General features: G+C 32.4%; 1 protein-coding gene across 2 annotated transcripts in view; it reads left to right on the top strand.

Moving 5' to 3' along the window:
• The window catches only part of LOC124368786 (X-ray repair cross-complementing protein 6-like), a 44,479-nt gene extending 26,473 nt beyond the window's left edge, over window positions 1-18,006 (top strand). For both annotated transcript variants that reach the window (XM_046826157.1, XM_046826156.1), the window contains 7 exons: window positions 570-651; window positions 1,441-1,518; window positions 6,172-6,307; window positions 8,989-9,180; window positions 11,197-11,400; window positions 15,286-15,497; window positions 17,479-18,006. In XM_046826157.1, coding sequence (XP_046682113.1) covers window positions 570-651; window positions 1,441-1,518; window positions 6,172-6,307; window positions 8,989-9,180; window positions 11,197-11,400; window positions 15,286-15,497; window positions 17,479-17,592 — 1,018 coding nt within the window. In that variant the 3' untranslated portion in view covers window positions 17,593-18,006. The remainder of the gene's footprint in view (window positions 1-569; window positions 652-1,440; window positions 1,519-6,171; window positions 6,308-8,988; window positions 9,181-11,196; window positions 11,401-15,285; window positions 15,498-17,478) is intronic.
• Window positions 18,007-25,162: the final 7,156 nt, after the last annotated feature.

Raw genomic sequence — 25,162 nt, 5'->3', positions numbered from 1 at the left:
TATGTACATTTTATATTCTTAGGAACTAATGCTAACCACTTTCCAGTTGTGTAGTTAGCACAACATAAATAAAAACCAAAAAAAGGTATGAGTACTACAATTTGTAATTGTATTGTATTGTAATATATTGTAAACTTTAGACATCACTTCAATTCTTGATGATTTTGAAGTGGTGTCAAAAGTTCTCAGTAATGACCAAAAGCTTGCACCACCAATTGGACAGCTATCTTCTAGGCATTTCTAACTCAAATAGAACACCAAATAACACAATATAACAGCTGATACAACAAAAATAAACCACCTGATTATATGAAAACGAGTATACTCAGGTGTGACGTTTGTTCACAAAACTACAGTTGCACGATATATCTCGGGGGTGGTTAAAAGGTTAAAGCTTTAATTACACCAAATTTAACTTAAAACAATAATTTATAGAGAAATACAGACGTGGGTGAAGCCATTGTTAACCATTGAATGAGTTATAATGGTGAAAATATGACAAAATCACCAAGAAACTTAACTCTAGACTCAGAACGTAAGAAGATTTTTAATTACAAAATATTTTACAGAGAGGCCAGTATACTACCTAAGGAGCCTTTGTATCGAGCTACGAATGAGTCGGTTAGAAGAATAAAACAAACATACGATCAGGTAATATTTACATATAATTGCATTATGGATATTTACAATTTTTTATTAAAAATAGTTTAAGTTTAAACACTGTCGAAGTAGAACTAATAAATAAACAAATATTTATTGCCATTACAAGTCTACACTTATTGACAAGGTCAGAAGTCATAGCTCAGAACCAAGTCCATTACAAAGTAATTGAATAAAGGTGGACTATTCCAGGTACGTATTGTTGTTCTTATGTAATCTTTACAGTTTTTATAAAAATGGCTTGTACAAATTATGAAAATGTTGAAGGTGAAGTAGTGAATACAAGAAAAGAGCTGTTAGAAATATTGAACCTTACAGAAAAAAATGTTATTAAGAAAACAAGACTCAGAAAAATGTAACACAACCAAAAAAGGGTGTATTAAACCTGATGTTAAAATTGTAGAGGATTTTAAGGAAGTAGAATGCTTTAGCTCAATTACTGTACTTAGTAAAGTTCTAAAATATATATATTTGTGAATTATGCTATTAAGTTTAAAGAAATACATCATCCACATTATTAAACACTGTAAAATCATTTTATGTATAATTATAGGTTTTGTTTGCCTAGATTATATATTTCATCTACAATAAAGTGTGATTAGAAAAGCTTTTACTATAAATTAACAAAGAATTCAAGACATGACATTATGTACTCATTAGTGTTGTGTTCTTGATCATTTCATGACTAATGGTAGGACAGAACGATTTCATACAAGAGGTAGGATCAAATAGCGTTCCTAGTTTATGATCTTCAAGTAAAAATGTAAAATATTGTTGCAGGCGACTGGACAGCTACTGTTGCCCTCCGATGTTTCGAACTATGTAACCGTAGCGGGAAAGGACATTGTCTTTACCAAAGTAAGCCTTAGATCTCTGTTACCTAGATACTGCACAATTATTTAGAAATATTTTAACTTAATACTCCTAGTTATACAAGCTAATATAGTGAATGGCATGCCATATTAGAAACTCAATTGAGCCAAAATATGGCGTAAACTTTTCCTTTTTACATACCAAAACAGGTTATGTTGGCACTCCCATATTATCAACAGAAAGTTTAGTTCGGTCAAAGTGAATATTCCTAAAGAGATGCAGAGTTATTATTCTTGTCATTTTAGTAAATAAGAAAGTGGTTATAAGAAATAAAAATTTATCAATAAATTCAATTGTTTACAAAACAACATGGGTTTTAATAAAATTCCAAATTTACAAAAGAAAATACTTAACTTGGTATTTATAAATTACACTCATATGCCAAATATTACCTAAACAGACCATCGGTTTTGTAACAGTGAATGCTTACATGTATTAATTGCTCTTATAAGGCTCCAGTGTAGTGCTTTAACCCTGGAACTGGCGGTCATATTTCTCTCAGTGGCGGAGTGTTTTTAGTACTACGTACATTGCCTTATATTTATTTTATTATTACATGTTTACTATAAAGTACCTATGTCATATTATATATTTTTTTATTCAGCATTGTTCAAGGAACATTTTTCACATAATATAATTTTAAAAAAATTATCCTTACTCTACCTCTTCATGAAAAAAAATTTTATAAGAAAAGAAAAGTTAGTTCAAAGTTTTTCTTATAAAATTGCTGTTGTTAGTGATATGCAAAATCCAAAATATAAAAAAGAAAGAGCATTTAATTCTGAGTAAAAACAAAACAAAACCTAGTTTATAAGGTATTTTATTTTTACAGTGGTAAACGATACAAAAATCATACACTGACATTCGAAAGTGCTACTTACCAACAAAAGTAAGAACTTCAAATCTCACTTGGAATTGTACAATCTTGTAACTATTAGTTCATATTAATTTTATCTTTCAATATTGGATAACAAACAAACTTTACTGAAGCACAAAAAAACTATTTAAAAAAAATTATTTACACAAGTATCGTAATTTATGAAGTACAAAAACTCTTCAGCCGTTATCTTCATCATGGGTCTTCCTCTTAGCACCACGCTTGTCTGGCCTCCAGAAGTGCTCTAATTTGTGATAACAGTTCTGATGGATGCCACCGTTGCAGCCTGGGCACCAATAAGTTGATTTCTTCCTTATATTTGCATCCAAGCACACTACACATAGTCTGTTGTTTTCATTGGGTAGCTTAGCAAGGGAGTGAGCAGAATCACCAGCAGGGTCTGGAGTGGGGTCTGTCAGAGGCAATGTGTTTTGTTCTTCTATCAAGCTTTTTACAATAAGACACATAAAGTTTTGCCTACTCATGGGCTTGTCAGTGTTATTTTGATACAAAACATATGTGTCAAACAAAGCCATGTCAGTTAGATTGTAAAAAATCTTTTTCCAAAATTTTTTTGTTGGACGATCACAAGTTGCGTGATAAATACACTTACCTTTGTTGTCTACGCCCCCCATGTACCGATTATATTTATCAATAAGAACTGGTTTAAGACCTTCCTTACCACTACGGCTTCGTACAATTTTGTCTTGCTGCATGGCAACCGGTAGTTAGACAGTACACAGGTTTTCTGGTCCTTTTCTCACAGAATCCAACAACAAGCATCTCACCACTTCGAACATAGATGCTTTCTCTGGGCTGTAACTTTTTTGTGGTCAAAGTTGGCGGTAAGCCCTTAGACCTTTTATTTATAGTTCCAGTTAGATATGTCTCCTTCTCTAATAATTTTTGGGCCAGAGGTATTTTAGTGTACCAATTGTCGGTGAACAGATGGTATACCTTGTCCAGAAGCTAAGATTTGTTTAGTAATTCTAAAATAACTTTTTGAGTGAAAGGAGAGTCACCATCCAATAAAAAATCTTTGCCATCGTACAACTCAACATGAAGAACATAAGATGTCTTGCTATCGCAAACTTCAAACTTCTTTATTCCAAAACGGGAATGTCTCTTATTTGGCATATATTGGATAAATGTGCATCGATTTTTCATCCCTATCATTGATTCATCTATGCAAATTTGTTGGTCCGGAATAAAATGCTTGTGGAAGGCTACATTCATTGCATCATAAAATGGCCGCACTTTGTGCCAAGGGTGTTTTTTTCAGCAGCTGGTCCTGAATTTAGGTGGAACATTGACCAAATGAGCTGGAATTTTCTGAGAGACATCATGTCAGAATAAAATCTAGTGTGCTGGTATGGGTCTGTGTCCCAATAATCAACAATATTGTTTTGAAAGCTCAAGCCCATATTTATAATCATAGCTATCACTTTTTTTTATTTCAGATACACTCACATCAAGCCAGTTCTGTAACCTACTGTATCTCCTCCAACGACCAGATCTTTGTTTTTTGTTAATTTGTTCATGAGCATAAAAAATGTTTGTGTGCCTGACAATCATTTCCCACACAGATCTGGTAAAAAACAAATAAAAATAGTGCAAAGGAGAAGCATTTCTGGGTGGACAGTTTTTTATTCCAAGTGTAGCTCTCACTTTTAATTCAATATTTTTTACATTTTCTGGTGGAGTAATTATATTCCAATTGAGGTTATTAGATTGTTGATTTCTAGCAGTAAGCCTAGGTCTTGGTACGGCTGTACTAGGATCAGCAACATTGTCTGCTGTAGGTAGGCCTAACAGGTCAGATTGTTCATTTTGGTTTACCACTTCATCTGTGTCAGAGTCGGAATTCTCTGCAATTTCTTGTAGATCAGGAACATACTCTTCATCACTTCCTAAAGAGAAGTCAAACAGTGAAGAATCGTCATTACTATGTTCTAATTGAATGTCTAAGAAGGAAACAGGATTTTTCCGGACATTTGCAATCGTTCAGTGAAACAAGAACCTAGTTTGTAATTATGTATTAGGTTAGTTCTTTACCTGAAGAAGAGATCAGATTGCAGATCTCGAAACGTAGTGTTACTGATTTTTTGTTTCACTGAACGATGGCAAATGTCCGGAAAAATCCTGTTTCCTTCACAATCCTTCCCTCGTCAAAAATAACCTTCAAACAATGAATGTCTAAATCTGAATCCTCATCGTTGCTTATTTAATGTTCAACTAGTTCTCGAATGTCACTTGAACGATCGCGGAAATTACGATCCATTACGTAAACACTCACAAAATATTTACTATTATCGAGTCATATACACAACCATCATTACAACGAACTCAAACAAACAATAATCCATACAGAACACCACGTAGCTGACGACATAACAATAGCCGAATGAACTAGTTGACTCATCACTGCATGTGCAGCTGGCGCATAACTGTAAACAAACAGTTCTGAGATTATAAAACGTATGGACGTGTAACGAAACGATAAAATTATTTATTAGTGTATTATTTACATAAATTGAACCTTCCTCTTTCGATTGGTATCAATACCGATACTCTTTGATCGTGTTTTAAGTACGTAATATCGAGAAATAAAAGACATGTTAAAACGCCCGATATCGGGAGCTGGCATCTAGGATGCGACTAAAGCGCCCGATACCGGGCGTTTGCCAGTTCCAGGGTTATGATTTGTTTATAACTTCAAAAAGTTTGATCACATTAGCGAATATCGCTCAATTGTTAATTTTTTTTATTAATGAGTGCTGCCTTATTCAATGCTATCTCAAATTTACTCTCAAGACAAAAGCCACATTATTTAAATCGTAAGCTATTTCATAGAAGTTGAATTCATTGTTGCGCAATACACAACAATTTAGCGTGCTTCAGCTGTCACGAGTTACGTTTATGTTGGGATGGAACATTTTTCCCTATTTTACACCCTATGGATACACTATTTTGCCGTCTAATCTGAAAGAAAGTTTGTATGTAAATATAAATATGTGTAAGGATAAGTTGGTTAGTAAATTGAACTAAGTTGTCTTGTGAGCTAGAGATTTTACTTTGAAGAACGCTTGGGAATAAGACATTATTACTATCATTTAATCTCCTATCCTATGCATGTTGCCTCCAACATGAATAGCTACATGAAAATGTTACATTATAGCTGTGGTGAAAATATTTATACTTCCTCAAGTATAAACACTTTCACCACAGCTGCAATGGGTTTAAAATGTGCTCTGACATTCCAATCACATGAAGTTTACACTCTTTGCTATAATTTTGGACACCATAAAGTGCATTACATTAAAATAATGTATGTTTTTAAATAAATGCTCTATCAGATTAAGTAGGTTTATATCTTAAATTAGTATAGTTAATAAAAAGGTTTATGTACCATATATCTGTCTTCTGTTCTGTTTATTCTTTTTGTTAAATTAGCGCAGTTTCTTCAGATCTCAGGTCTTAATATTATTCTATCTGGTAGATTTTATCAGTATTTAAAAAATACATAAAGAACACTGAACACAAACATAAATACTACATACATTTGTTGAGAGCACATGCACGTGTACTGTCACAAATATTGTGTGTGAAATTTGCCTTGGTTTTCTAACAATATTTTTTCATATTATCCTTGACCTAAAAGGGTTAAATTACTGAAAGTGTTAAATTATTTGAAAAAAAGTCCATATAACAAATATGATAGTTAATGTGAATACTCAGTTCAGTTTATATTCTGTTTTTAGGAAGAAAAAGAAATGATGTATAAGTTGGAGGAGCCTGAACTAACTTTGTTGGGTTTTAAGCCACTTACCTCTGCCAAGGAAGGTTTGCATTTTGGCCCGTCTTCTTTTGCATATGCGGAAGAAACTTTGATTAAAGGTAAAATGGGTTAAAGTTTTTGTATTTTAGTTTTACTTATTACTTTCAATCAAGTTCTTATTGCTATCACCAATATAAATGGCTAAATATCAGGAACATTTATAACAGGAGTTAGTTAGAGAGTTAACTACGTCCCCTTATATTCACTGTTACTCTGAAGAACACTCTTAAAAAATAGGACATTGAATTGAGGGTTGAATTAGTTTTGTATTTGTTTAAAAAAAATGTCATACCTTACTTCATGATATGTTGAGAAATAAACAAAGATGATCTAAAGATGTTTATGAAATCCCTACTGAAGGAAGCAAAACACATGGTACTTAAAATTAATGACCGAAACTTCATATGTTATACACCACACAATAAATAAAATAATATAAACAATTAATTTTAGCACTAAACTGTCATTTGAACAAGTTGTAGGTTTAAGTAGTTATGCATAATTGTTACAACATGTTCAATTGTTACAGTTGCTAATAACTTTTTGTTTGGAGAGGGTGTGAAAAATGCATTACAGCACGAACACTTGGCCTTACCGTAACCAAGCGTTCAAGTGTGGGGCTCTCCAACACGGTTTTCCTGAAGGCATACCCACTAAAAACACCCTTATTCACACAGCCTTATTCAAGCTCTCATCTGGTTTCCTTTTTGTCGTAGATCAGTTGTTTACGATCTAGAGTCACCTTTTTCGCCCTTAGGAATTTCTCCACGTATTCCAGCACGTGCCACCATATTCCAGCATTCCTATCCTCAGAGCATAACTCCAATGATATGCTGGCTCAAGGATTGTCCAGTACGAGGAAGCGACCCTCAAAGCACCTTTTCTCTGAACAGAAGCCATTTTCTTTCAATACTTTCCTTTCCTTAGAGTGTCAGCCCAAACCTCACAGCCATAGAGTAGGATGAAGTCGGTAATTGACATTGGAGAGTCACCTTCGCCCTGTGGTCGGGCCCCCGTTATTTGCCATAAGTGTACTCAACACTGATGTTACATTGGTAGCTCTTTCTGATAAGTACCGGATATACTCCCAAAGTGAGAGCTTGGTATCCAGGTACACACCAAGGTACTTCCCTACAATCTTTGCACGTAACTCAAATCTTTCAGCTTAGAGCTTCTTCATTTATGAAGAAATGGAAAGAAATCTCAAAAGTATGAGTAGAACTAGGCCAGTGTGCGTCACAGCAATCCCTCCCCGATTTGATTTACACAATAACAACCCTATGCATGATAACATTGCTATGGGTAATAGCTATATAAGTGAAATTATCTTGAGAATGGATAATGTTGCTTTAATTGACTTTGATGTTTTTGACAGATTTCATTTTACACGGTTTGGCATGCACTTAAGTTATAAAGAAAACGAAAATTAGCTTTTAAGATTATAAAATAATAGTAAAAAGAATAAATAAAAAATGTTATAACAGGGGATATAAATATTAACATATTGAATAATTAACTCACTTAACAAACTGAAAAGCGTTTTTAAAAGTTTTAATATGAATGGTGTAGTTCGTTTTCCAACTTGTGTATTCCATGGTTCAGTTTCTTACAACATTTACTAATGATCAAATACAGGTTTTTGGGGTCATTACTTTATTATCAGATCATGATGGTCAGGCCTTAATGATTTATTGAAAAATAAAAATACCAAACAAATTAATTAATACCACTGAAACAAAAAGAGATTTTTGTCATGAAAATGTAAAACTGTTCCAACGACTCTTAAGAGAGGAATCATGGCTAGATGTGTTTATATCTGAAACCAATGAAAATTTATAACTTTTCACAGAATATTAATTTACTATTTTAATTTAGCATTCCCTCTAAAATCTTTTAATCTTATCATAACAAGTGAATAAATTCTTCTTTAAATGATGATAAAAAGGAAATCATTCAACTAAACAAAATTGCCAGGTTAAGTAAGAATAAAGAATTGCTCCGTGTATTAAAAAAAAAAAAAAAACAGAATGTACAGGAAAAACTTAGCTTCCACCAAAATAGATTATTATAGTAGAAAAATTAAGAGAATCCCAAAATGGAAATAAAACGACTTTTAATATTGTAAAGTCTGAAACATCATACAAAAATAAAACTTACTATAATAATTGAAGAAAATAATAAAGTAATTATTGACCCACTTACAAGTAACATATTTCAATTATAGTTTTTAAATATAAGTAAGCCCAATGAAAATTTGAAGAATAGGCTTGCATTCTGCCTAAATCTGCCTGCCACCAAGCAGTTTTTAACACTGTCAGTCGGAGGGTTAGTAAACCAGCTATCATTTTTTTAAATTCCTACAACAATAACTACTGAAATCTTTATTTAATTATAACTTTAAGCAAAGGAACTTTCATTTTCCAAAAGCTAATTGCACTCCAGCTAATTTGTAGCAAGCTAACGAACTAAAACGTAATTATTATTTACTTACATTCTCAATTCCAAATGATCATTATGAAAACAATATTAATAGCAAAAGTGTTTTGTTGTTTTAAATGACTAGCACATAAATGGCATCATTAAGTGTGTACTTAGGTATAAACTAATTGTTTTAATCAAGAATTTTACTAATACACATAACTAAATCTTGTATTACTCTGAAAAAATAAGAATTTCCCATAAAAGTATAACTATAGGTGAGGTTACAGTAGACAATTGATCAACATGTTTTACATTTCAGGAAGTAAAGAACTTATGAAAGGTCTGGTGATGCAGTGTATCGCCAAACAGAACGTGGCACTGTGCCTTATGACCTCACGATACAGAGCTGCCACAAAATATGTGTATCTTCTCCCTTGTGATGAAACATTTGACAGTGATGGAAACCTGCAGACTTCTCTTGGCTTTCATGTGATTCCTGTGCCATATTACAGTAAGTAATATATTCTCATAATAGGTTGAGTGCACACCCTTTCTGATGAGATCCAGAGTCTGAAATCAGAAAGATGATGCAGGGATAAGTTGCTTAAAGGGCATATACAGTACAGTCAGAGGCATGATTTTTTCAAATAAACAAAACCATAGAACGATGTAAATCCACTTGCAAGTACAAACAAATCACAACCTTAGAGTTCAATAAAGAGTATCAATCCTGAAAGGACAGATAGGTATCTGCAGTTTGGCATCCAACTCTCCTTTATCGTCCTTGGCATGTTGTGGGGTATGAGCAATGTTGTAGCCAATTCTCAAAAACTTCTCCTATCTTCTGTCCACAGATGGTTAACAAACTATGAGGGCATAAGTGGCTGCCTTTTCCCACAGCTAAAGATTTTGGAACCATTTTATTTTTTCATAATTTCAATACTTGTTATTATATGCTAATACAGATAATCCATTCTTGCTCAAAAATTGGTTTTCAATTTATATCAGGAGAAATAGTTTTTAAATTATTCAGAATTTTGAATTTGACAATATATACAACATTGAAAATTAACTTTACAAACTGAATATATCATATAAAAATTTCATTTTAAGGTCACTTTGATTAAGAAATAAAATATATGTATATTTTATAAAAACAAGTAATTTTAAATATGAGTTGGTATCAGTTTCTGTATTAAAAAATATGTGTAAATAATTGAAAATTTAAATGAAAACCGACATCCTAAGGCCAATTTATAGCTAATTATCATTGATAACAATTTTAAGAAATTAGATAAGAAGTTAGGTGTAAAACTCTACAACAAAATGGAGAGACTATAATAGTCCCCTTATCACTAACCCCACCCAAACAAACTGCAAAAATTGGTCTAAAAATCTGTAATGTATGTTGTATTCTTTAAGACCAATGAACAGGTGAGGGCTATAGTTGGGAGGACAAAGGATTCTTGCAGTTAGTTGGTGTACTCAGCAGTTTTCACTAAAAGTTATGCAGGGTTTGAATATTAGTGGTCTAATGCTGATACACTGTAACACCTCATCTTACCTTGCTCTACAAAGCTTTTTAAGGAGTATTTAATGGAAAATGGCGTCCATTAAACATCTGATTTGTTTTCCTGGATATGGCTATGTGTGACTTATGGTTACTATTCAACCTAAAAACACAATTACATGTTTGTTTTTTTCTCAGAAATTCACATTGGTGTTATTATTACTGAGTATTTTGACACAATATAAAAACAAGTGGCTGGGTATTCGTAAGGCATGGAAAATTCTACTTAAGTACGTTTACATTGAAGATTACTGTGTACGTGCATACATTTTCGTAAATCTAGCACAGAAACTATTCATGTATCCTAAAATTTTTGGAGTAACCATCGTATTAGTTGAGGGAACTCTATTTTGAGAACAATTTATAGGGACTTCTTCTTGGATGATCTCTGAAATTATTTTTTAACTGAATATGAAAACCAGGATTTTTAAGGGGTTCCTTCAATAAAGTGACAACAATTTAAGAGATAGCAAATGATTTGCTTATATTTTATTAATGACTTAAATTTTATTGTCTTGCGAGTTGGAAAGTCATCTAGTGTACTATATATTTGTAACTAACAATAAGTGGAGCAAGTGATTAAAACCTGATGCTTTCTGGAAACCAATTTCTTTTTCAGTGAGATTCCATACTTGTATTCGTATTATAAATCAGTGTTCAGTTATTTGCTAATAAAATTGCTTTAATATTACATATTTAAGAATGTAACATTTTAATGTATATAGACGTTTGGATTGGAATGTATTGTCTATCAAACTGCTTACTTTGTCAACAAAAGTGGAAGCTTTTAAATTAATTCATTTTCCTTCCAATTAAAAAAATTAAACAACATCTAAACACATTAGTATTACTCTAATTTTTAGTCTAGAGCTAGTCAATTAGTTTCTGATTATTAAATAATAAATTAAAGTTTCCAGAATTCATATGTTGTTACATTAAACTTTTGAAATTTTTCAGATGATGCCAGGGAACAAAAGTTTGGTGAAAAATCACCTGAGGTTACAAATGAAGTTAAACTGCTCGCCAAAAAATTGTTGACCAAATTGAAATTCGTTTTTAAACCAAGTGACTTTAAAAATGAAAAGTTACAACTTTTTTGGGAACATTTGGAAGCCCTTGCTTTGGGACACCTAATTCCAAATGATGTTGAAGATCAAACACGTAAGTAGAACACATTCATTTGCTTCTTTACCATTTGCCGTTCAAGTAGACACAGTATATAAACAATGAAAAAAGAGGAAAAACCCAAGTAAAATATCCACAAATGCATATTAAAATTAATAACAGAGAGACTGATAGCCCTCAGGAAATAGCTGAACATTTTAATACTTATTTTACTAATGTAGCCGAGCTGACGCTGAAAAAGAATAGACAGGTCATAGGGAACCATGACATAAATGCACCTGACCTTCTAACAGAAATAATCTGCCAAGAGTCCTTAATTCTTACACCAACAAACAATGACAAGGTCAGGGATATTAAAAACTCCCTTAAATCAAAACAGTCAAGTGGAATGGATGAATACTCATGTGGATATGATAGAAGATTTATTTAGTTTATTACTATTTTAGAGGTTCAGAAGTTTCACATACCAATATTTGGCTTTTTTGATGGGAGGTTAAAGATTATGAATTCAGGAACTGGTTCATCATCAAATTCATCCAAATGCGTGGTTATTTTTGTTTGAGGATGTCGGTTTCTTTTTAAGTTACACCACTACTCCAAAATTAAACTTTTAAAATAGACCGACATTATGTATTTGGACTGATATATGTTTATAAAAATAATAATAACCTAGGAATTTTTCAATTCAATTCAAATTGTTTCAGTTATGGTTTACTATATAAACCACATGGAATTTTCCTATACACATTAAACAAACTAATTAAAATACCCAAAATATTAAGTAAAAAATAGTGCTACTAATGTGTTGAGAGCTTTTTTTTTAATTACATATTGTAATTCTGTACTTTAATCCTTTTAACCCTGACACCCATATTATACAGACATCGTATAAATGGTGTAAACTCATGTCCGTATATTGTGGACATGCAATTTTTATTATTTTACTGGCCACCTATTTTACCAAATGCTTTGATATTTCACAGGCTTGTGTACAAAAATGTATTCCATCAAACTACATTAGTTGGTAAAACTTTGACTTTGTATTTTGTCAGTTTGTGACTGACCAATTGCAGTTCTTCTCTACTGACTGCTCAGACAGCTGTATTTCATGAGATTGTGAATATTCCATCTTGCTTCACTTTTTAGGTTTAAACAGTGTTGTTAAGTATGGCAGTTAAAATTTAATTTGTTTGATTTGAAAATGAGTAAAAGTAATTGTTAAAAATCTCCCGTAAGCAAAAATCCATCAGTAAGTAACCTAGTTGCAATCGGTGTAGATGTGGTTAGTGATGGCTATCTTGACAACATTTCCTCTGAATCGGAACAGGAATAAGAGAGAAAAGTGAAAGTAAATAAGCTGAGATTTATTTAGATGACACGGATGAAGGCCCTACTTATGAACCCTTTGAAAAGTCATCAGATGAGGACGTTACTCAACCAGGAACGTAATTTGGTAGGCCTACTGTTCCACTTACAGGAAGACTTAGAGGTAGGCGTAGAACTAATATTTGTAACAATGATATGCCTCAAAGTAGGCCTAGTACACCACCTGATTAAGATCCAAATTTGTTATGGAAAAAAGTTGATGGATCAAATTACTCCGGAAGCAGTAATCAGTTTCCTTATTTTGAAAACCCTAGGCCTAAGCATTTTCCCTCCAGGCGATGCAAAGCTAGTTGACTACCTAAATCTTTTTTTTTCTACTGTAAATATGGCAAAAAAATATATTCAATCTCAAGCTGGCCTAAATAACACACCTCAATCTGAAGTTTGGAAATTGACAAACATTACACTTGGTGAATTAAAAGGCTTTATCCCTGTTTTATTAAATATGGGTCAAACTAAAAAGTCCTCTATGAAAAGCTACTGGAATACAAATAACTCACAATTCATTCTAATGTTTGGAAAAATGTTTAGCAGCAATCATTTTGAGGCTATATTACAATTTTTCCTTAGTGTGGACAACAACTCTAGGTAGAGCAGAAGAACCAAACTACGATCCACGTGGTAAATTTGTACCAATAGTTGAACATGCAAATAGATTATTTAGGCTAGATTACACACCACTTCATGAACTTTCTGTAGATGAAAGCTTATTAGCCACTTGATGTTGATCTCAAATTTTACAATAGCTACCCAATAAACATCATAGCTGTTGGGGTATCAAGCTATGGATGATATGCGACAGTGTCACAAAATACTGCCTAGGTTTCTTGTGTTACTTAGATAGAAATCAGTCTGCTAGGTCTGCAAACAAAAGTGATGATCAGGGATTGGCTTTACTGTTATAAAACAATCACTAAAATTAGGGGAAAAGCTATTATTTTTTTTGTTGATAATCTTTTTACATCAGTAACGGTTGTTAGATATTTATAATGGTAAGGCCTCTTACATCATAGGAACCATGCGTAAAAATAGGAAAGGTATCCATATGGAAGTGAAACAGAAAATCCAAATGGGGCAAAAGTTATATATGCGTCAAAATGAATTGCTTTTGCTTAGCATGACAGAAAAGAAGACACAAAAATCCAATACTATTATTGTCAACAAAAAGCAAGGCCCAATATGTTGATAAAATAGAAAGGAGACATACTGATAGTTTGATGAGCAAAATACCTGAAGTTGTTGATAGCTATAATAAATACTTGGGTGGCACAGATGTGAATGACCAGTTGCTCTGCAATTATTTAGATGAAAGTACTGGGCGCACAGTGAAGTACTGGACGAAAGCTACCTTCAACATAGTGGCTCGATTGGTTTTGAATACATATAATTTGTATAGACAAAACTACTCTGGACCACCAATATCATGCCTCCAATATATATATATAGTGTCTGTAATAGATGATGTGGATCAAGATTGGATGGACAGTAAGCAGTAATTTGACAAGCCATTCACTGGTGGAGACTATGCACTGCAACACTTATAAGGAAAAATGGTAAGGAATTGCTTTGTGTCTAGCATTCAAGGCACTCACTGTGGGGGTACAAGAAAAGAAGTAAGGTATATTTGTGTACGTTGGCTAAATGGAATTCACCCCAATCGCTTCGGTGACCAAGTGTTAAAACATTTTGTAGTAATGTAATGAAAAATGTTGTATTAAATCTTTTTTAATTTAAACTATCAACAGTTTTAATCATATCATCAGAAATAACTTGGTTTTATGCTTTATGTTAATTACTATGAATTTCAAAACTCGTGTTACATTTATTTGCCCAGAAATAGCAAAAAGCAAAAATGACATGTCTGTACAAAATGGATGTTACTCCACTTATAAATAATGTAGGCCTGTAGTTTTTGTTTCCTTAGATTTAGAATTGAATTCAACATAAAATGAATAGGTATTTTTGTGTCAAATATTTGTCAGCTATATGGTTTTCATCATCAAAATTTATATTCAATTTTTGTATGTGTGTATATGTACTAAAAATAATAATTTTCAAGATATGATTTTTGTTTTTATATTTCTGTAAACTACATTTAATAAGAAGTAAAACAAAAAAGAATTAGCTTCATAACTTAAAAGATAATCTAGTTAGGAGTTGTTTACCAAATTCCTACTTTTTGTCTAAAAATGTCTTGGAATTTTTGGTACATCACTCAATATAATGGTGGGGTTAAAAGGGTTAATGATAGTAATTGTTGTAAGAAACAAAATTATTCTAATACTATTTGATGATTATATAATTGAAGGTCATTTGTAATAAATAGTAAATCCACTATTGTTAATAATAAGCTGCCAAAGGCTAATATTGTTTTTCTATTCAATAAGGAATTTTCATGGGGTTAAATCAGAAGAAGATATAAATAATTAGTAATTCACGCTATAGATAATGCTTTCCAAGCTAAAATACCAATCACAAAAGATTTGTCTTTGTTGTTTGCCTGAATATTTCTAACCAATGGTTTATTTTTTCCAGTTCCAGATAAAGCCGCCCAGACAGAAAGATTGGGCCCATTAAACAAAGAGTTCAACAACGCTTGCTCACTGAATGGGGAAGACACCTCGACCTGCCCTGCGACCAAACGACCTGCTCCAGAAACTTCTGGCAGTCCAGCCAAGAAGGTCAAGCAGCCACTGCCCACAGAAGACCTTGTAAAACAAATTAAATCTGCTATAATAAAGCGAGAGGTATATTTCATTTTCCAAATATCTATCAGCACTATAAGTCTAAGAAATATTTATTCTCATGATTACTAATAATAATAATCTTTATTTGTCATTTGAATTTTTACGAATCATTGACAATGATAGAAATTACAGCACACAGCCGCATCACATAATACATAAATTTACTGCTTACTACTAAAAGCAGCAACTGAAGGGAAAAATACTTTGAAATAATTTGAGACAAAATAAATATTGAATACAAATTTGTTTTAAAAGTAATTCATAATTCTGTGAGTAAATTGGACTATCGCAAAGAAACTGTATGATTTACTTCTACTTGACCATTTGTGTTATGAGCTAGGTCTGGACGTAATCAAGGAAGCAGGTATTAATTGGCGTTTTCCTGGAGTGAAAAAGAAATTAATTGACTGACTCTTCAATTTCGAATTCTGAATACCTGCTTCTAGGACATCACTCTCTATGTCCAACTCTTGACTACAGATTTTTCACTGAGTGTTGTTAATTTCTTTGTTATTTTTTATTGTTAAACACTACTCATATTTCCATTGTTTCAATTGTTGTTTTAGTTAGCTTTTGAGTCACTAGAATTTAAGTTAAGCTTAGTTGACCAGACAAAAGTTTATGTGGAAATCGTTACAAATGTGCTCTGTTTATTTATCAAGATATTTCTTATATCAGATATTACAACAAATTGCAATAATTACACAGTCTGTCCGTTGTGTAGTGCTTTCAAGATGTACCAGAATATTTTTGTTAAATTTGTAGCACTTTACAAGCATGTTTAGTATGAGTAGCTCACTTTGATTCGTAATTATATAATTTGGGTAAGTATTGTTTAATTATTATTTATTGTTTAATATTTAACCCTTTGGACGCCAACGCCCAAGGCTGCCGCCCAACCCATCACGCTATCGCCCGAACTAACTGTACTAGCCAAAACCGCCAGCCCCGTTTTGACGTTCTTGTAACATATTACGCTTTGCTCTGTATTATCCTTAGTTTTTATGTTAATTGAATGTTTATTTTTGTATTTGTAGGAAATTATATGCGCTATCGAATAGTGTTATTAATAATAGCATTTAGAATGGAACTACATTGTTTATGATGTGGTAATGCCTAACCAAAACATTTGTTTAGATAAAAATTTCACTTCAGGCCAAAATATCGGTACGAAAAAAAATATTTTTACCTGTCGGTGATATTTTTATTCGTTACAGATATTATATCTAAGACTGCTCACAAAAATTCAGAACTGAAAGTTGAAAAATATTTTCACAAAAAATACTTTTAATTAGTGTTGATATTAGAAAAAATGTGCTATAACTATAATTAATTTTACATTAGGAAATACGTTTGTACATACTTACATAGTATTAAAACGAGAGCATCTTCTCACTACTATAAGTCTATATCATAGATTTTCTTCAAAAAAGTAAGAAAAATCTTTGTCAACAAAATAGTTATTTACAAATAGGCCTATATATACATTTGTCCCCGTCACTTCTAACACGTGTGTTTAGGGAAACGCAATGGGTGGACTAAACTGAACAAAATTGATTATAGATAGTCTTATTTACTTCTAAAATAGTCCTAAACAGTTTTAACAGACTTTTCAAGTTAAAAAATAACTTTTAAAAGATGTTTTTCTCGAACGGCTGATCAATCGGACGTTGATGCCTTTCGCCCGGACCTCGGCGGTCCGATCGATCGAACGTTGGCGTTTTTCGATTAGACTTCAACGGTCCGATCAACCGGACGTTGGCGTCCAAAGGGTTAAACTGTTTCCCTTCCTTTCTGTTATGCCCAGGTCTTACCTGTAATACGAAGACTGCATTTCTCTGTAAGAAATCGTAGTAAATTTTATATATATAATTTAGTACGATTTCTATATATATGTACAGCGTTCAAATTCTTATACAACAAATATTGTTTAACTTTCTACATACTCAATTTACTAACTATATTATTGTTTTTCTTGCAGGTAGACAGGTTCACTGTTGCTCAAATCAAGGAGTTCCTTAGCCTCCACAAAAAAAATGTGACTGGCCTAAGGAAGGCCAGTCTGATAGAAGCTGTGTATAAGCTGAAATTCTAGAAAATTACCCATTAAAATATTGTAAGAGTGTTAACGTTTAACTATTTCCTTTATAAATATTTTGAACTAATATGAAATATAAATTAAAGTTAATTGTGCTGTGTTAAAAGTTTGAAAATGTTTAAAATTACCATTTCTTATTCTATTAAAACAATGTTTGCTCAATTTACTAAATGTAACCAAACATTTCCAATCAATATACAAATGTTTGGGTTAAGAGCTCATAAACCTCTAACACTATGAGTATTCTTGTTGTATGAGTACTCATAGTTCAAACAGTATTTTATCTCATTAATACTTCGCATTCGTGTTTTTATTTTTTAATATTAGTATAGTCTGTTAGATAATAAGAACTGTTCCTATCATTACAAAATGTTTGTATTTTTGTACAAATAAATATTGTTTATATAAAGAGTACTTAATCTTTATTCTACCTTGATAAGTAAATTCTGTTTCTTACTTTTAATTTTGTTAGGTTGATTCAATGTGTTGTTGAGTTTAGCTCCACTTTACCTTTTGCTTAGTACAGTGGCTGGAATCTGCCTCGTCACAGACTTGACTGCTAGAATCTGGAGTCTGGAGCTAAACTCAATATTCGTCACAAATCTCTTTTTAGTCAGAAAACTGTTTACTTATTACTTATTATATGTGTGCGAAATAATAATAGAATCTTCTAATATCCAAAACCAGCAAAACTTTGTATTAGTAAAAAATATTTATAGTTTTTTTTTGTTTGCACATTTTTAATAAATTTCTAAGCTTTAGAAAAACTGTTATGACCAACGGAAATCCAATCAATATATGACATTCAATATCATTGTTTTTAGAAACCTGAAGACATGCACGTACATAATACTCAAACACCAAATCCAGACTATGACCAAAATGTTTACTTAAAACGACTTGGTTTCACTATAATACCTACAACAGAAAATAGTTAAAATGTAACACCGTCAACACATTGTGGGCATTTCTATTCATTGTCCAAAATAAAGTGCCCAACTGTATTTTGGGTAAACGTATTTGCTCAGTGACTGATCTAAACTATCATATCAGTTTTTGAGCAAATTTGAAATACCCATGAAGCATTTAGAAGTAAACATTTTGTCTACAACATTTGAATATCCTTTTTTTAATAAGTCAAAAAAGGCTGTTATTTATTCTCGTACACATAAGTAGTTTCAGGGAATTAAATTTAAATAGTCGATTCGTTTTTTTTTAAGTAGGCTGCTACTCTAAAGCTTAATATCAATATTTGAATTTCACGTTTTATGAAATTCATTGTAACTTGCAAAATTTATGTTTGAGTTATTACAGCAAAGTGATACGATGTTTCGTTATCTTTTTGTAAACTACTGTAGTTTAAATTTAAATTCCTCAATTTAAACATAAATTTTTGTAATACTTTGATCTCACTTTCAAAATAAATATTACTTCCCTTACAAGACAAACAAAAGTCAGTATCTGTACACGATACATGATGCTGATGATATATTGTATTCAATGAACTGAGCATGATGGTTGTGGTACATAATGATGACAGGTTAGTATAAATATAAACAATTGATCCATAGAACAAGTTGTGCATTGTACGTTAATATTCAAGCAGACAAAACCTTAACGCCAGATTTTAAAAACATTCATAGGAACAATAAAATATTCACATTATATCGGTTTGGTAGGACAGGTTGGCTCAATGCGAATCTGCAATTTCTACACCAAGTGTTATGATATGTTTTTCAAATGAAATTTTAGTAGTAATAACAATTTAAAATGCTGTAGTAATGCTTAATATATGAGCAGATTGTAAGATGGATATTGTAACAAAATATCAGTGCAAATTACAAATTACAGTATCAAATATAACAATAAAATAAGGCACAAGTAACAATAATGACTCAGCAGAACACACTAGTAACAGCCAATCTGCGATAGCAAACCACCAACACACTTTTTAACGCAGACAACTAAGAGAACTCAAAGATATTAAAACTTAGATAGTATATGTGAACTTTTGTACAGCATTTGGGTAGTATAAAAGGATTTACCAATAGGAATGAGTGCTATCCCAACAGTTAAGCATATCAGGTATTGTGTTGGAAAAGTAAATAGAAATGTTTACATATAAACTAATATTGGTTTTATTTCATTTATTAGAATGGTTTTATTTCATTTATTAGAATCCGTTAAGAGTAACTGTGAAATTGAAGTTTTATTGATCTCATAGAATATAAGTGAATATTAATATTTATGTTTCTTAAAAATAATAAAAACAGTTTGTTATTTATTAACTGATCCTAATCAACAAGTGAAAAAGAATTTACTTCTTGTCAGCTTTTATTATATCACCAATATTAACACAGATTAGATGGTACATAGGTTAGGTTAAGTTTAATGTTTTGAGTGTCACCGCTTTCTTCGTAGATCATTAAATTTTCTCCCAAAGAATCAGTGTCCTATTTAAAGAATGTTTAGTAAATATATTTTTATTTATTATTAAAAGCTGTTGTATAAAATACACACAAACGCTAAAAAAAGTTATAAAATTGCACTATGATAACATGTATTTACAATTTTATTATTTTGTTTCAATGCATAAAATGTTTTTCATATGTTACATTAAACACGAATCATCAAAATTGTTTTGATATTTGTGGTTTATACAAGTTTAAGCTATTAATAAGTACTTTTCAATAACATTTAAGAAGATTTAATTTACTTCAAAAGAATTCCAAATTAGTATAATCTTCTCTATAAACTAAAGTATTTTGAGTTTCTAAACAAAAAGCCTTTAAACCCGCCAGCCAATTTTGCCTTTGCACTTCCCAGTAGGCTTTTGCCTTTAGATGGTGCCTTGAATACTTTGGACCATATTCTATTTCCACATGATAGTTGCAAACAATCTGTTAACCCTATGCACACAAAAGCAATATTTATAGTTTGTCCTCGGTGCTCGAATGGCCAGCTGTACTGCCCGCTGACATTTCCGCCTCAGCTTGGTTTTAATTTTTTACGCTATGTCCTGGCTGCTCGAATGGCCACCTGTACTGGCCAGTACAGAATACGACCATTGCTCGTATGGCCAGTACTACTGGACACTGCGTAAACACTTTATTATATTATTATTTTAATTTATACTTCTACGTCCGCCGAGTGCTGTAACCTATCGAGGAACTCTTAAACTAAATTTGACATCTGCTGACAATGGTTTCCCGCCTATTACATTTCTGCGTAGAAGATTCAGACAACTGATGTTTTGAAGGTCAGTCACCCTCGCCCCATTACTACTTGTTGTGTGTTCATTTGACTTGTGTTTCGTACGGTTTGATGTTATTTAGCTGTGAATTTTTATTAATTTGTAAATAATAGTTGAATATATTTATAACACATCTTTCATAATAAAATGGCAGCTGTGCAATTGATTATTTTGTAAATATTTGTAAATAGTTAGTGTTTACATTTGGAACAGTTCTTTTGTAGTAGGCTTTGTGAACAATACAATTTGTTAAGTTTATTATTTTGTAAATATTGTATATTTTTAGTACATTTTTTTAATAAATGAACAATGGATGACTGTTTACGTTCTGATAAAGTTAGAAATATATTGGCCGATGAAAGTTACATTGATGAAGACAGTGGTTTTGAACACAATAGTGATTTGGATTCCAATTTCAATGAACAATTTGAAGACGAACTCCGTGAAGAATTGGGTGAAGACGCCGATTATCGTATAATGGAACAAAACATAAATGATGAAGAGGATATTCAAAATATAACAAATGAACACAATGTGGGAGAGAACAGTGGTGAGTTATCAGTAGATGATACAGATAGCAGTGAAGAACATATACGGCAAAGAAAATTCAGAAAAATGTTGATTAAAGAATTAGTGGGAGATGTAAGAAATTCAAGGAAAAGAGTCCTTTCACTAGAAGAAAGACTAAACGGAAAATTGCACATCCCCTATCCACTTGATGGTGGCAAGACTAAGGACTGCGTAGTTTGTAGTGATAGGAAACCTGGCAAGGACAGAAAACGCAGCAAATTTTACTGCAAAACATGTCCTAACAACCCAGGACTTCACATGGGATTATGTTTTGAAAAATTCCACTCCGCCAAAAAATTCAAAGACAAAAAATGTTGGAAAATGTTTTATGACTGTGTCATATGTAAATATCAAATTGTAATTTCAGCAATTTATTTTAATTATTGAATTTAAAAATGTATGTATAAAAATAACATTATTAAACAGTTTGTTTATCTTAGAATAAGTTAGTTTCATTAAAGTTGTTCTTTATCTATTATCTATAAATGGTGTTTACGTCATTTTTAAATACCTATGTTTCTAATACAAAGGTCATTTGAAAAGAATTACGAGCTGGCTGGGAAAGTATACAAACATGGCGACTAGCTGGGAGTGGAACTAGCGCGGCCAATACTACTGGCCATTCGAGCGGCGAGGACAAGCAATGACGAAGCTAATAACGGGCTGTCTGAAGACGTTGCATGGCCAGTACTACTGACCATTCGACCGCAAGGGGTTAAGGAAGTAGGAATCCCAACTGTAGTCTATTTAACTGAAGTGTGTGTGTAGTTTTACTATGTATGTAACTAGAAACTCTGACCTCCAACAAGATATGCTAATGACTTTAGTCTACCATCACACAAAAAAAGTTACATATGCAGGAAGACTTCATTTTCAGGGGCTAAATTTTACAACATGTTTCCAACTGCAGTAAAAAATTGAGATTCCAAGACCTTTCGGAGAGGACTGAGTGATGGAGGCGATATACACCATAGAAGAATTTGCAACTAGAAGCGACAATTACCACCAAGATACTTGACCTAACATAAAATTATATTTTGAACATTATTACAATTGTATAAACTAGTTTTTAAGCTTATTTTGACACCTATTCTGTACTTAAAAGTTCATGAATAAAGTTTACTGTACTGTATCCTAGAAGAGTGGCGTCCAGCGATCTTCCCCAGCAAAATAAAAAAAATACAAGATTATATTCAAACCACTATTCAAAAAAGTATTTTTATTCATTGCTGATGTGGAATGATAAGTTTTCTGCACGATAAAATCTTTATTTTTCTAGAGGTACTGGAGCACTGTTCCGTGTGATCCACCTCAAATCCAGCACTATCAAATGGGATATAGGTCGGTGAAGCATGTATTCCAAATAAACTAGGGACACGATTATCCAAAGTTGATGTGATCAAGTCTATTTTGGATAACCTAAATTTCGGATAAGGGAAACTGCCATTAAAAACAAGGGAAACTGCCATTAAAAACTTCCTTCTGGATTGATATCTAAAAACTGAGCAGAAAGGCGTCAAGCACCTAAAGTGAGGATTGATGTTCGCTGTTCATAGCCTTATAATGTACTTTGGATAAAAGTATTCCTGATAACCGTGTTCCAATTTGTGTGTTTTTGTACTTCTTTGAGACTGGAGAGATAAATGGCAAGATATGGCTGCCGGGAAAGTCAGTGTATTTCCATTTCTAATATTGCCTTGAGGTTATCAAGATTGGATTAGCAGTGAAATCGTTGTATTCTCAATCACACCATGATATGTGGCTAACAGTGAACGGATTTTCCCTATAGATTGGAGTTGCAAGGAAAGCCATATATTTCTAATATTGCCTTGAAGTTGGTGGGATAGAAACTAGGTTGTCTACATCTAATGCTACAATCTGGTGACAAAGACTATTGCAAAAACTAGAATGATCCTAATGTAATGCTTTATGGCTGGAAAGAGTGAAGAAATTAGTGAACATGACTTTATTTAGTTTTTTTAGTGAAGTCTAGGAACATTTAGTGGTAAAGAAATGGGGACAATTTTGTGATTTAAAGATTTTTTGTAACAATCAGTTTATGATTTGTTTTACAAATTGCAGCTAGAGGGTTTATTTTTGTAATAATGAGGGTTTGTATTTGTATGTGTACTATACAAATACAGAGGTTTTATATATATATATATATATATATACAGGGTGAGTTTTAAGTCCCTTCCCCCCTATTTTTTTTTTTAAACCGTATAACTTAGGAGATTTAAACTCCGTACATATTCGTTAGACCTAAATATCTTATTTTTCATGGGTTCATTGACTCTCCACCTCCAATGGGGGACGGTCCACGAGGAGTAAGCCGAGATTCTTAAATGTAAGCATAGGTTGATATGCACATCAAATTAAACGTCTCTGTAAGTAGAATACAATGCCGCAAACCGGACCTCAAAAGGTTCATCCTAATGAAAATTACAGGGTGTTAAAATGTACAAAATAGTAATGTGCTATTATCTGTGTTTTATCGTGCAACTTTTTAAAAGTTCATTTCAAAAAATTTTTCTATTGCTGTTTATTCTTTTAAAAGAAACTTTCTTTTGTTGTGTTTAATGATTTTAAGGGATCACTGGAAGTCCGAGATCTAGGAGTTAACTAAAGGATTTAATAAGAAGTCGGTCATGTGATGTGTCGTTTAACATTGCCTTTTAATGCTGGAAACGGTGCTACAATCTGAATTAAAAAAGGATAATTCGTAATTTTGTTAATAATAATTTTGTACAGAATCTGTGGTCTGCATTTTTAAATGTAATCTTTGACATAGTCCCTGTGTCGTTGTAAAAGTGAAAGTTGTTTGTTATCTGGGTATTCCCAGAGACTTGTTATGTTTGGTTTCAGTTACTTGGGCCATTAAGTATCTGACCTTGTTAGTTGCAGTGTGGCTACTGACCTTGTTAGTTTTAGTGCTGTTAAAGTTAGAAACATGTCTCGCACTCTTCAAGAAAAAGTTGACATGGTGTTTATTTTTGGCGCTTCTGGGAATAATTACCACGAAACAATGAGACGATTTAATGAAAACCATCCAGAAAGACCTGTTAGCAGAACCTATTTAAGGCAATTAATAACAAAATTTAGAGAGACTGGTAGCGTTACTGATGCAAAACGTTCAGGCCGTCCTCCTTTGTCAGAAGAAGTTGATTTTGAGGTTCTTTGTAAAGTTGTGGAAAATCCTCAAACCTCTTCGAGACAAATAGCAGACAATATCGGGGTATCACAACGCAAAGCAATAACTAACCTGAAGAAGCACAAATTTCATCCCTACAAAATTATGCTACATCAGCATTAAATGAAGATGACCCAGACAGAAGATTGCAGTTCTGTGAAACTATGGATAGACTAATTATAGCAAATCCAACAACCGTAAATAATATCTGCTTTAGTGATGAGAGTACTAGTGAGTCGCGTGGGGAGGAGTGTCGTCTGCTGTACTGGAACAACTTGCGGTCACACAGAGAAGTATAAGGATCATTTTGAGGAGAAGCCGCAGATATCCTTCTAATCTTTTATATAATGAGTTTCCTGCATATACAAAAATACAAAGATTTTATCTTTATAGCGCTTCACCACAACTATACTACCAGAAATAGAATACAGTTTGGATATCAGATACCAAGGCCAAATTGTTCTGTAGAAAACTTTAACTCTGTTTACATAGCTCATGTGCTTTATAAAAATTTACCAGAGCATATATTGGAGGCAGAGGGTGGAAGTGTAGCT

Source organism: Homalodisca vitripennis, chromosome X (genome assembly GCF_021130785.1).
Source record: "Homalodisca vitripennis isolate AUS2020 chromosome X, UT_GWSS_2.1, whole genome shotgun sequence".
Classification (NCBI taxonomy): Eukaryota; Metazoa; Arthropoda; class Insecta; order Hemiptera; family Cicadellidae; genus Homalodisca; species Homalodisca vitripennis.
This window is presented reverse-complemented; position numbering and strand designations above follow the sequence as displayed.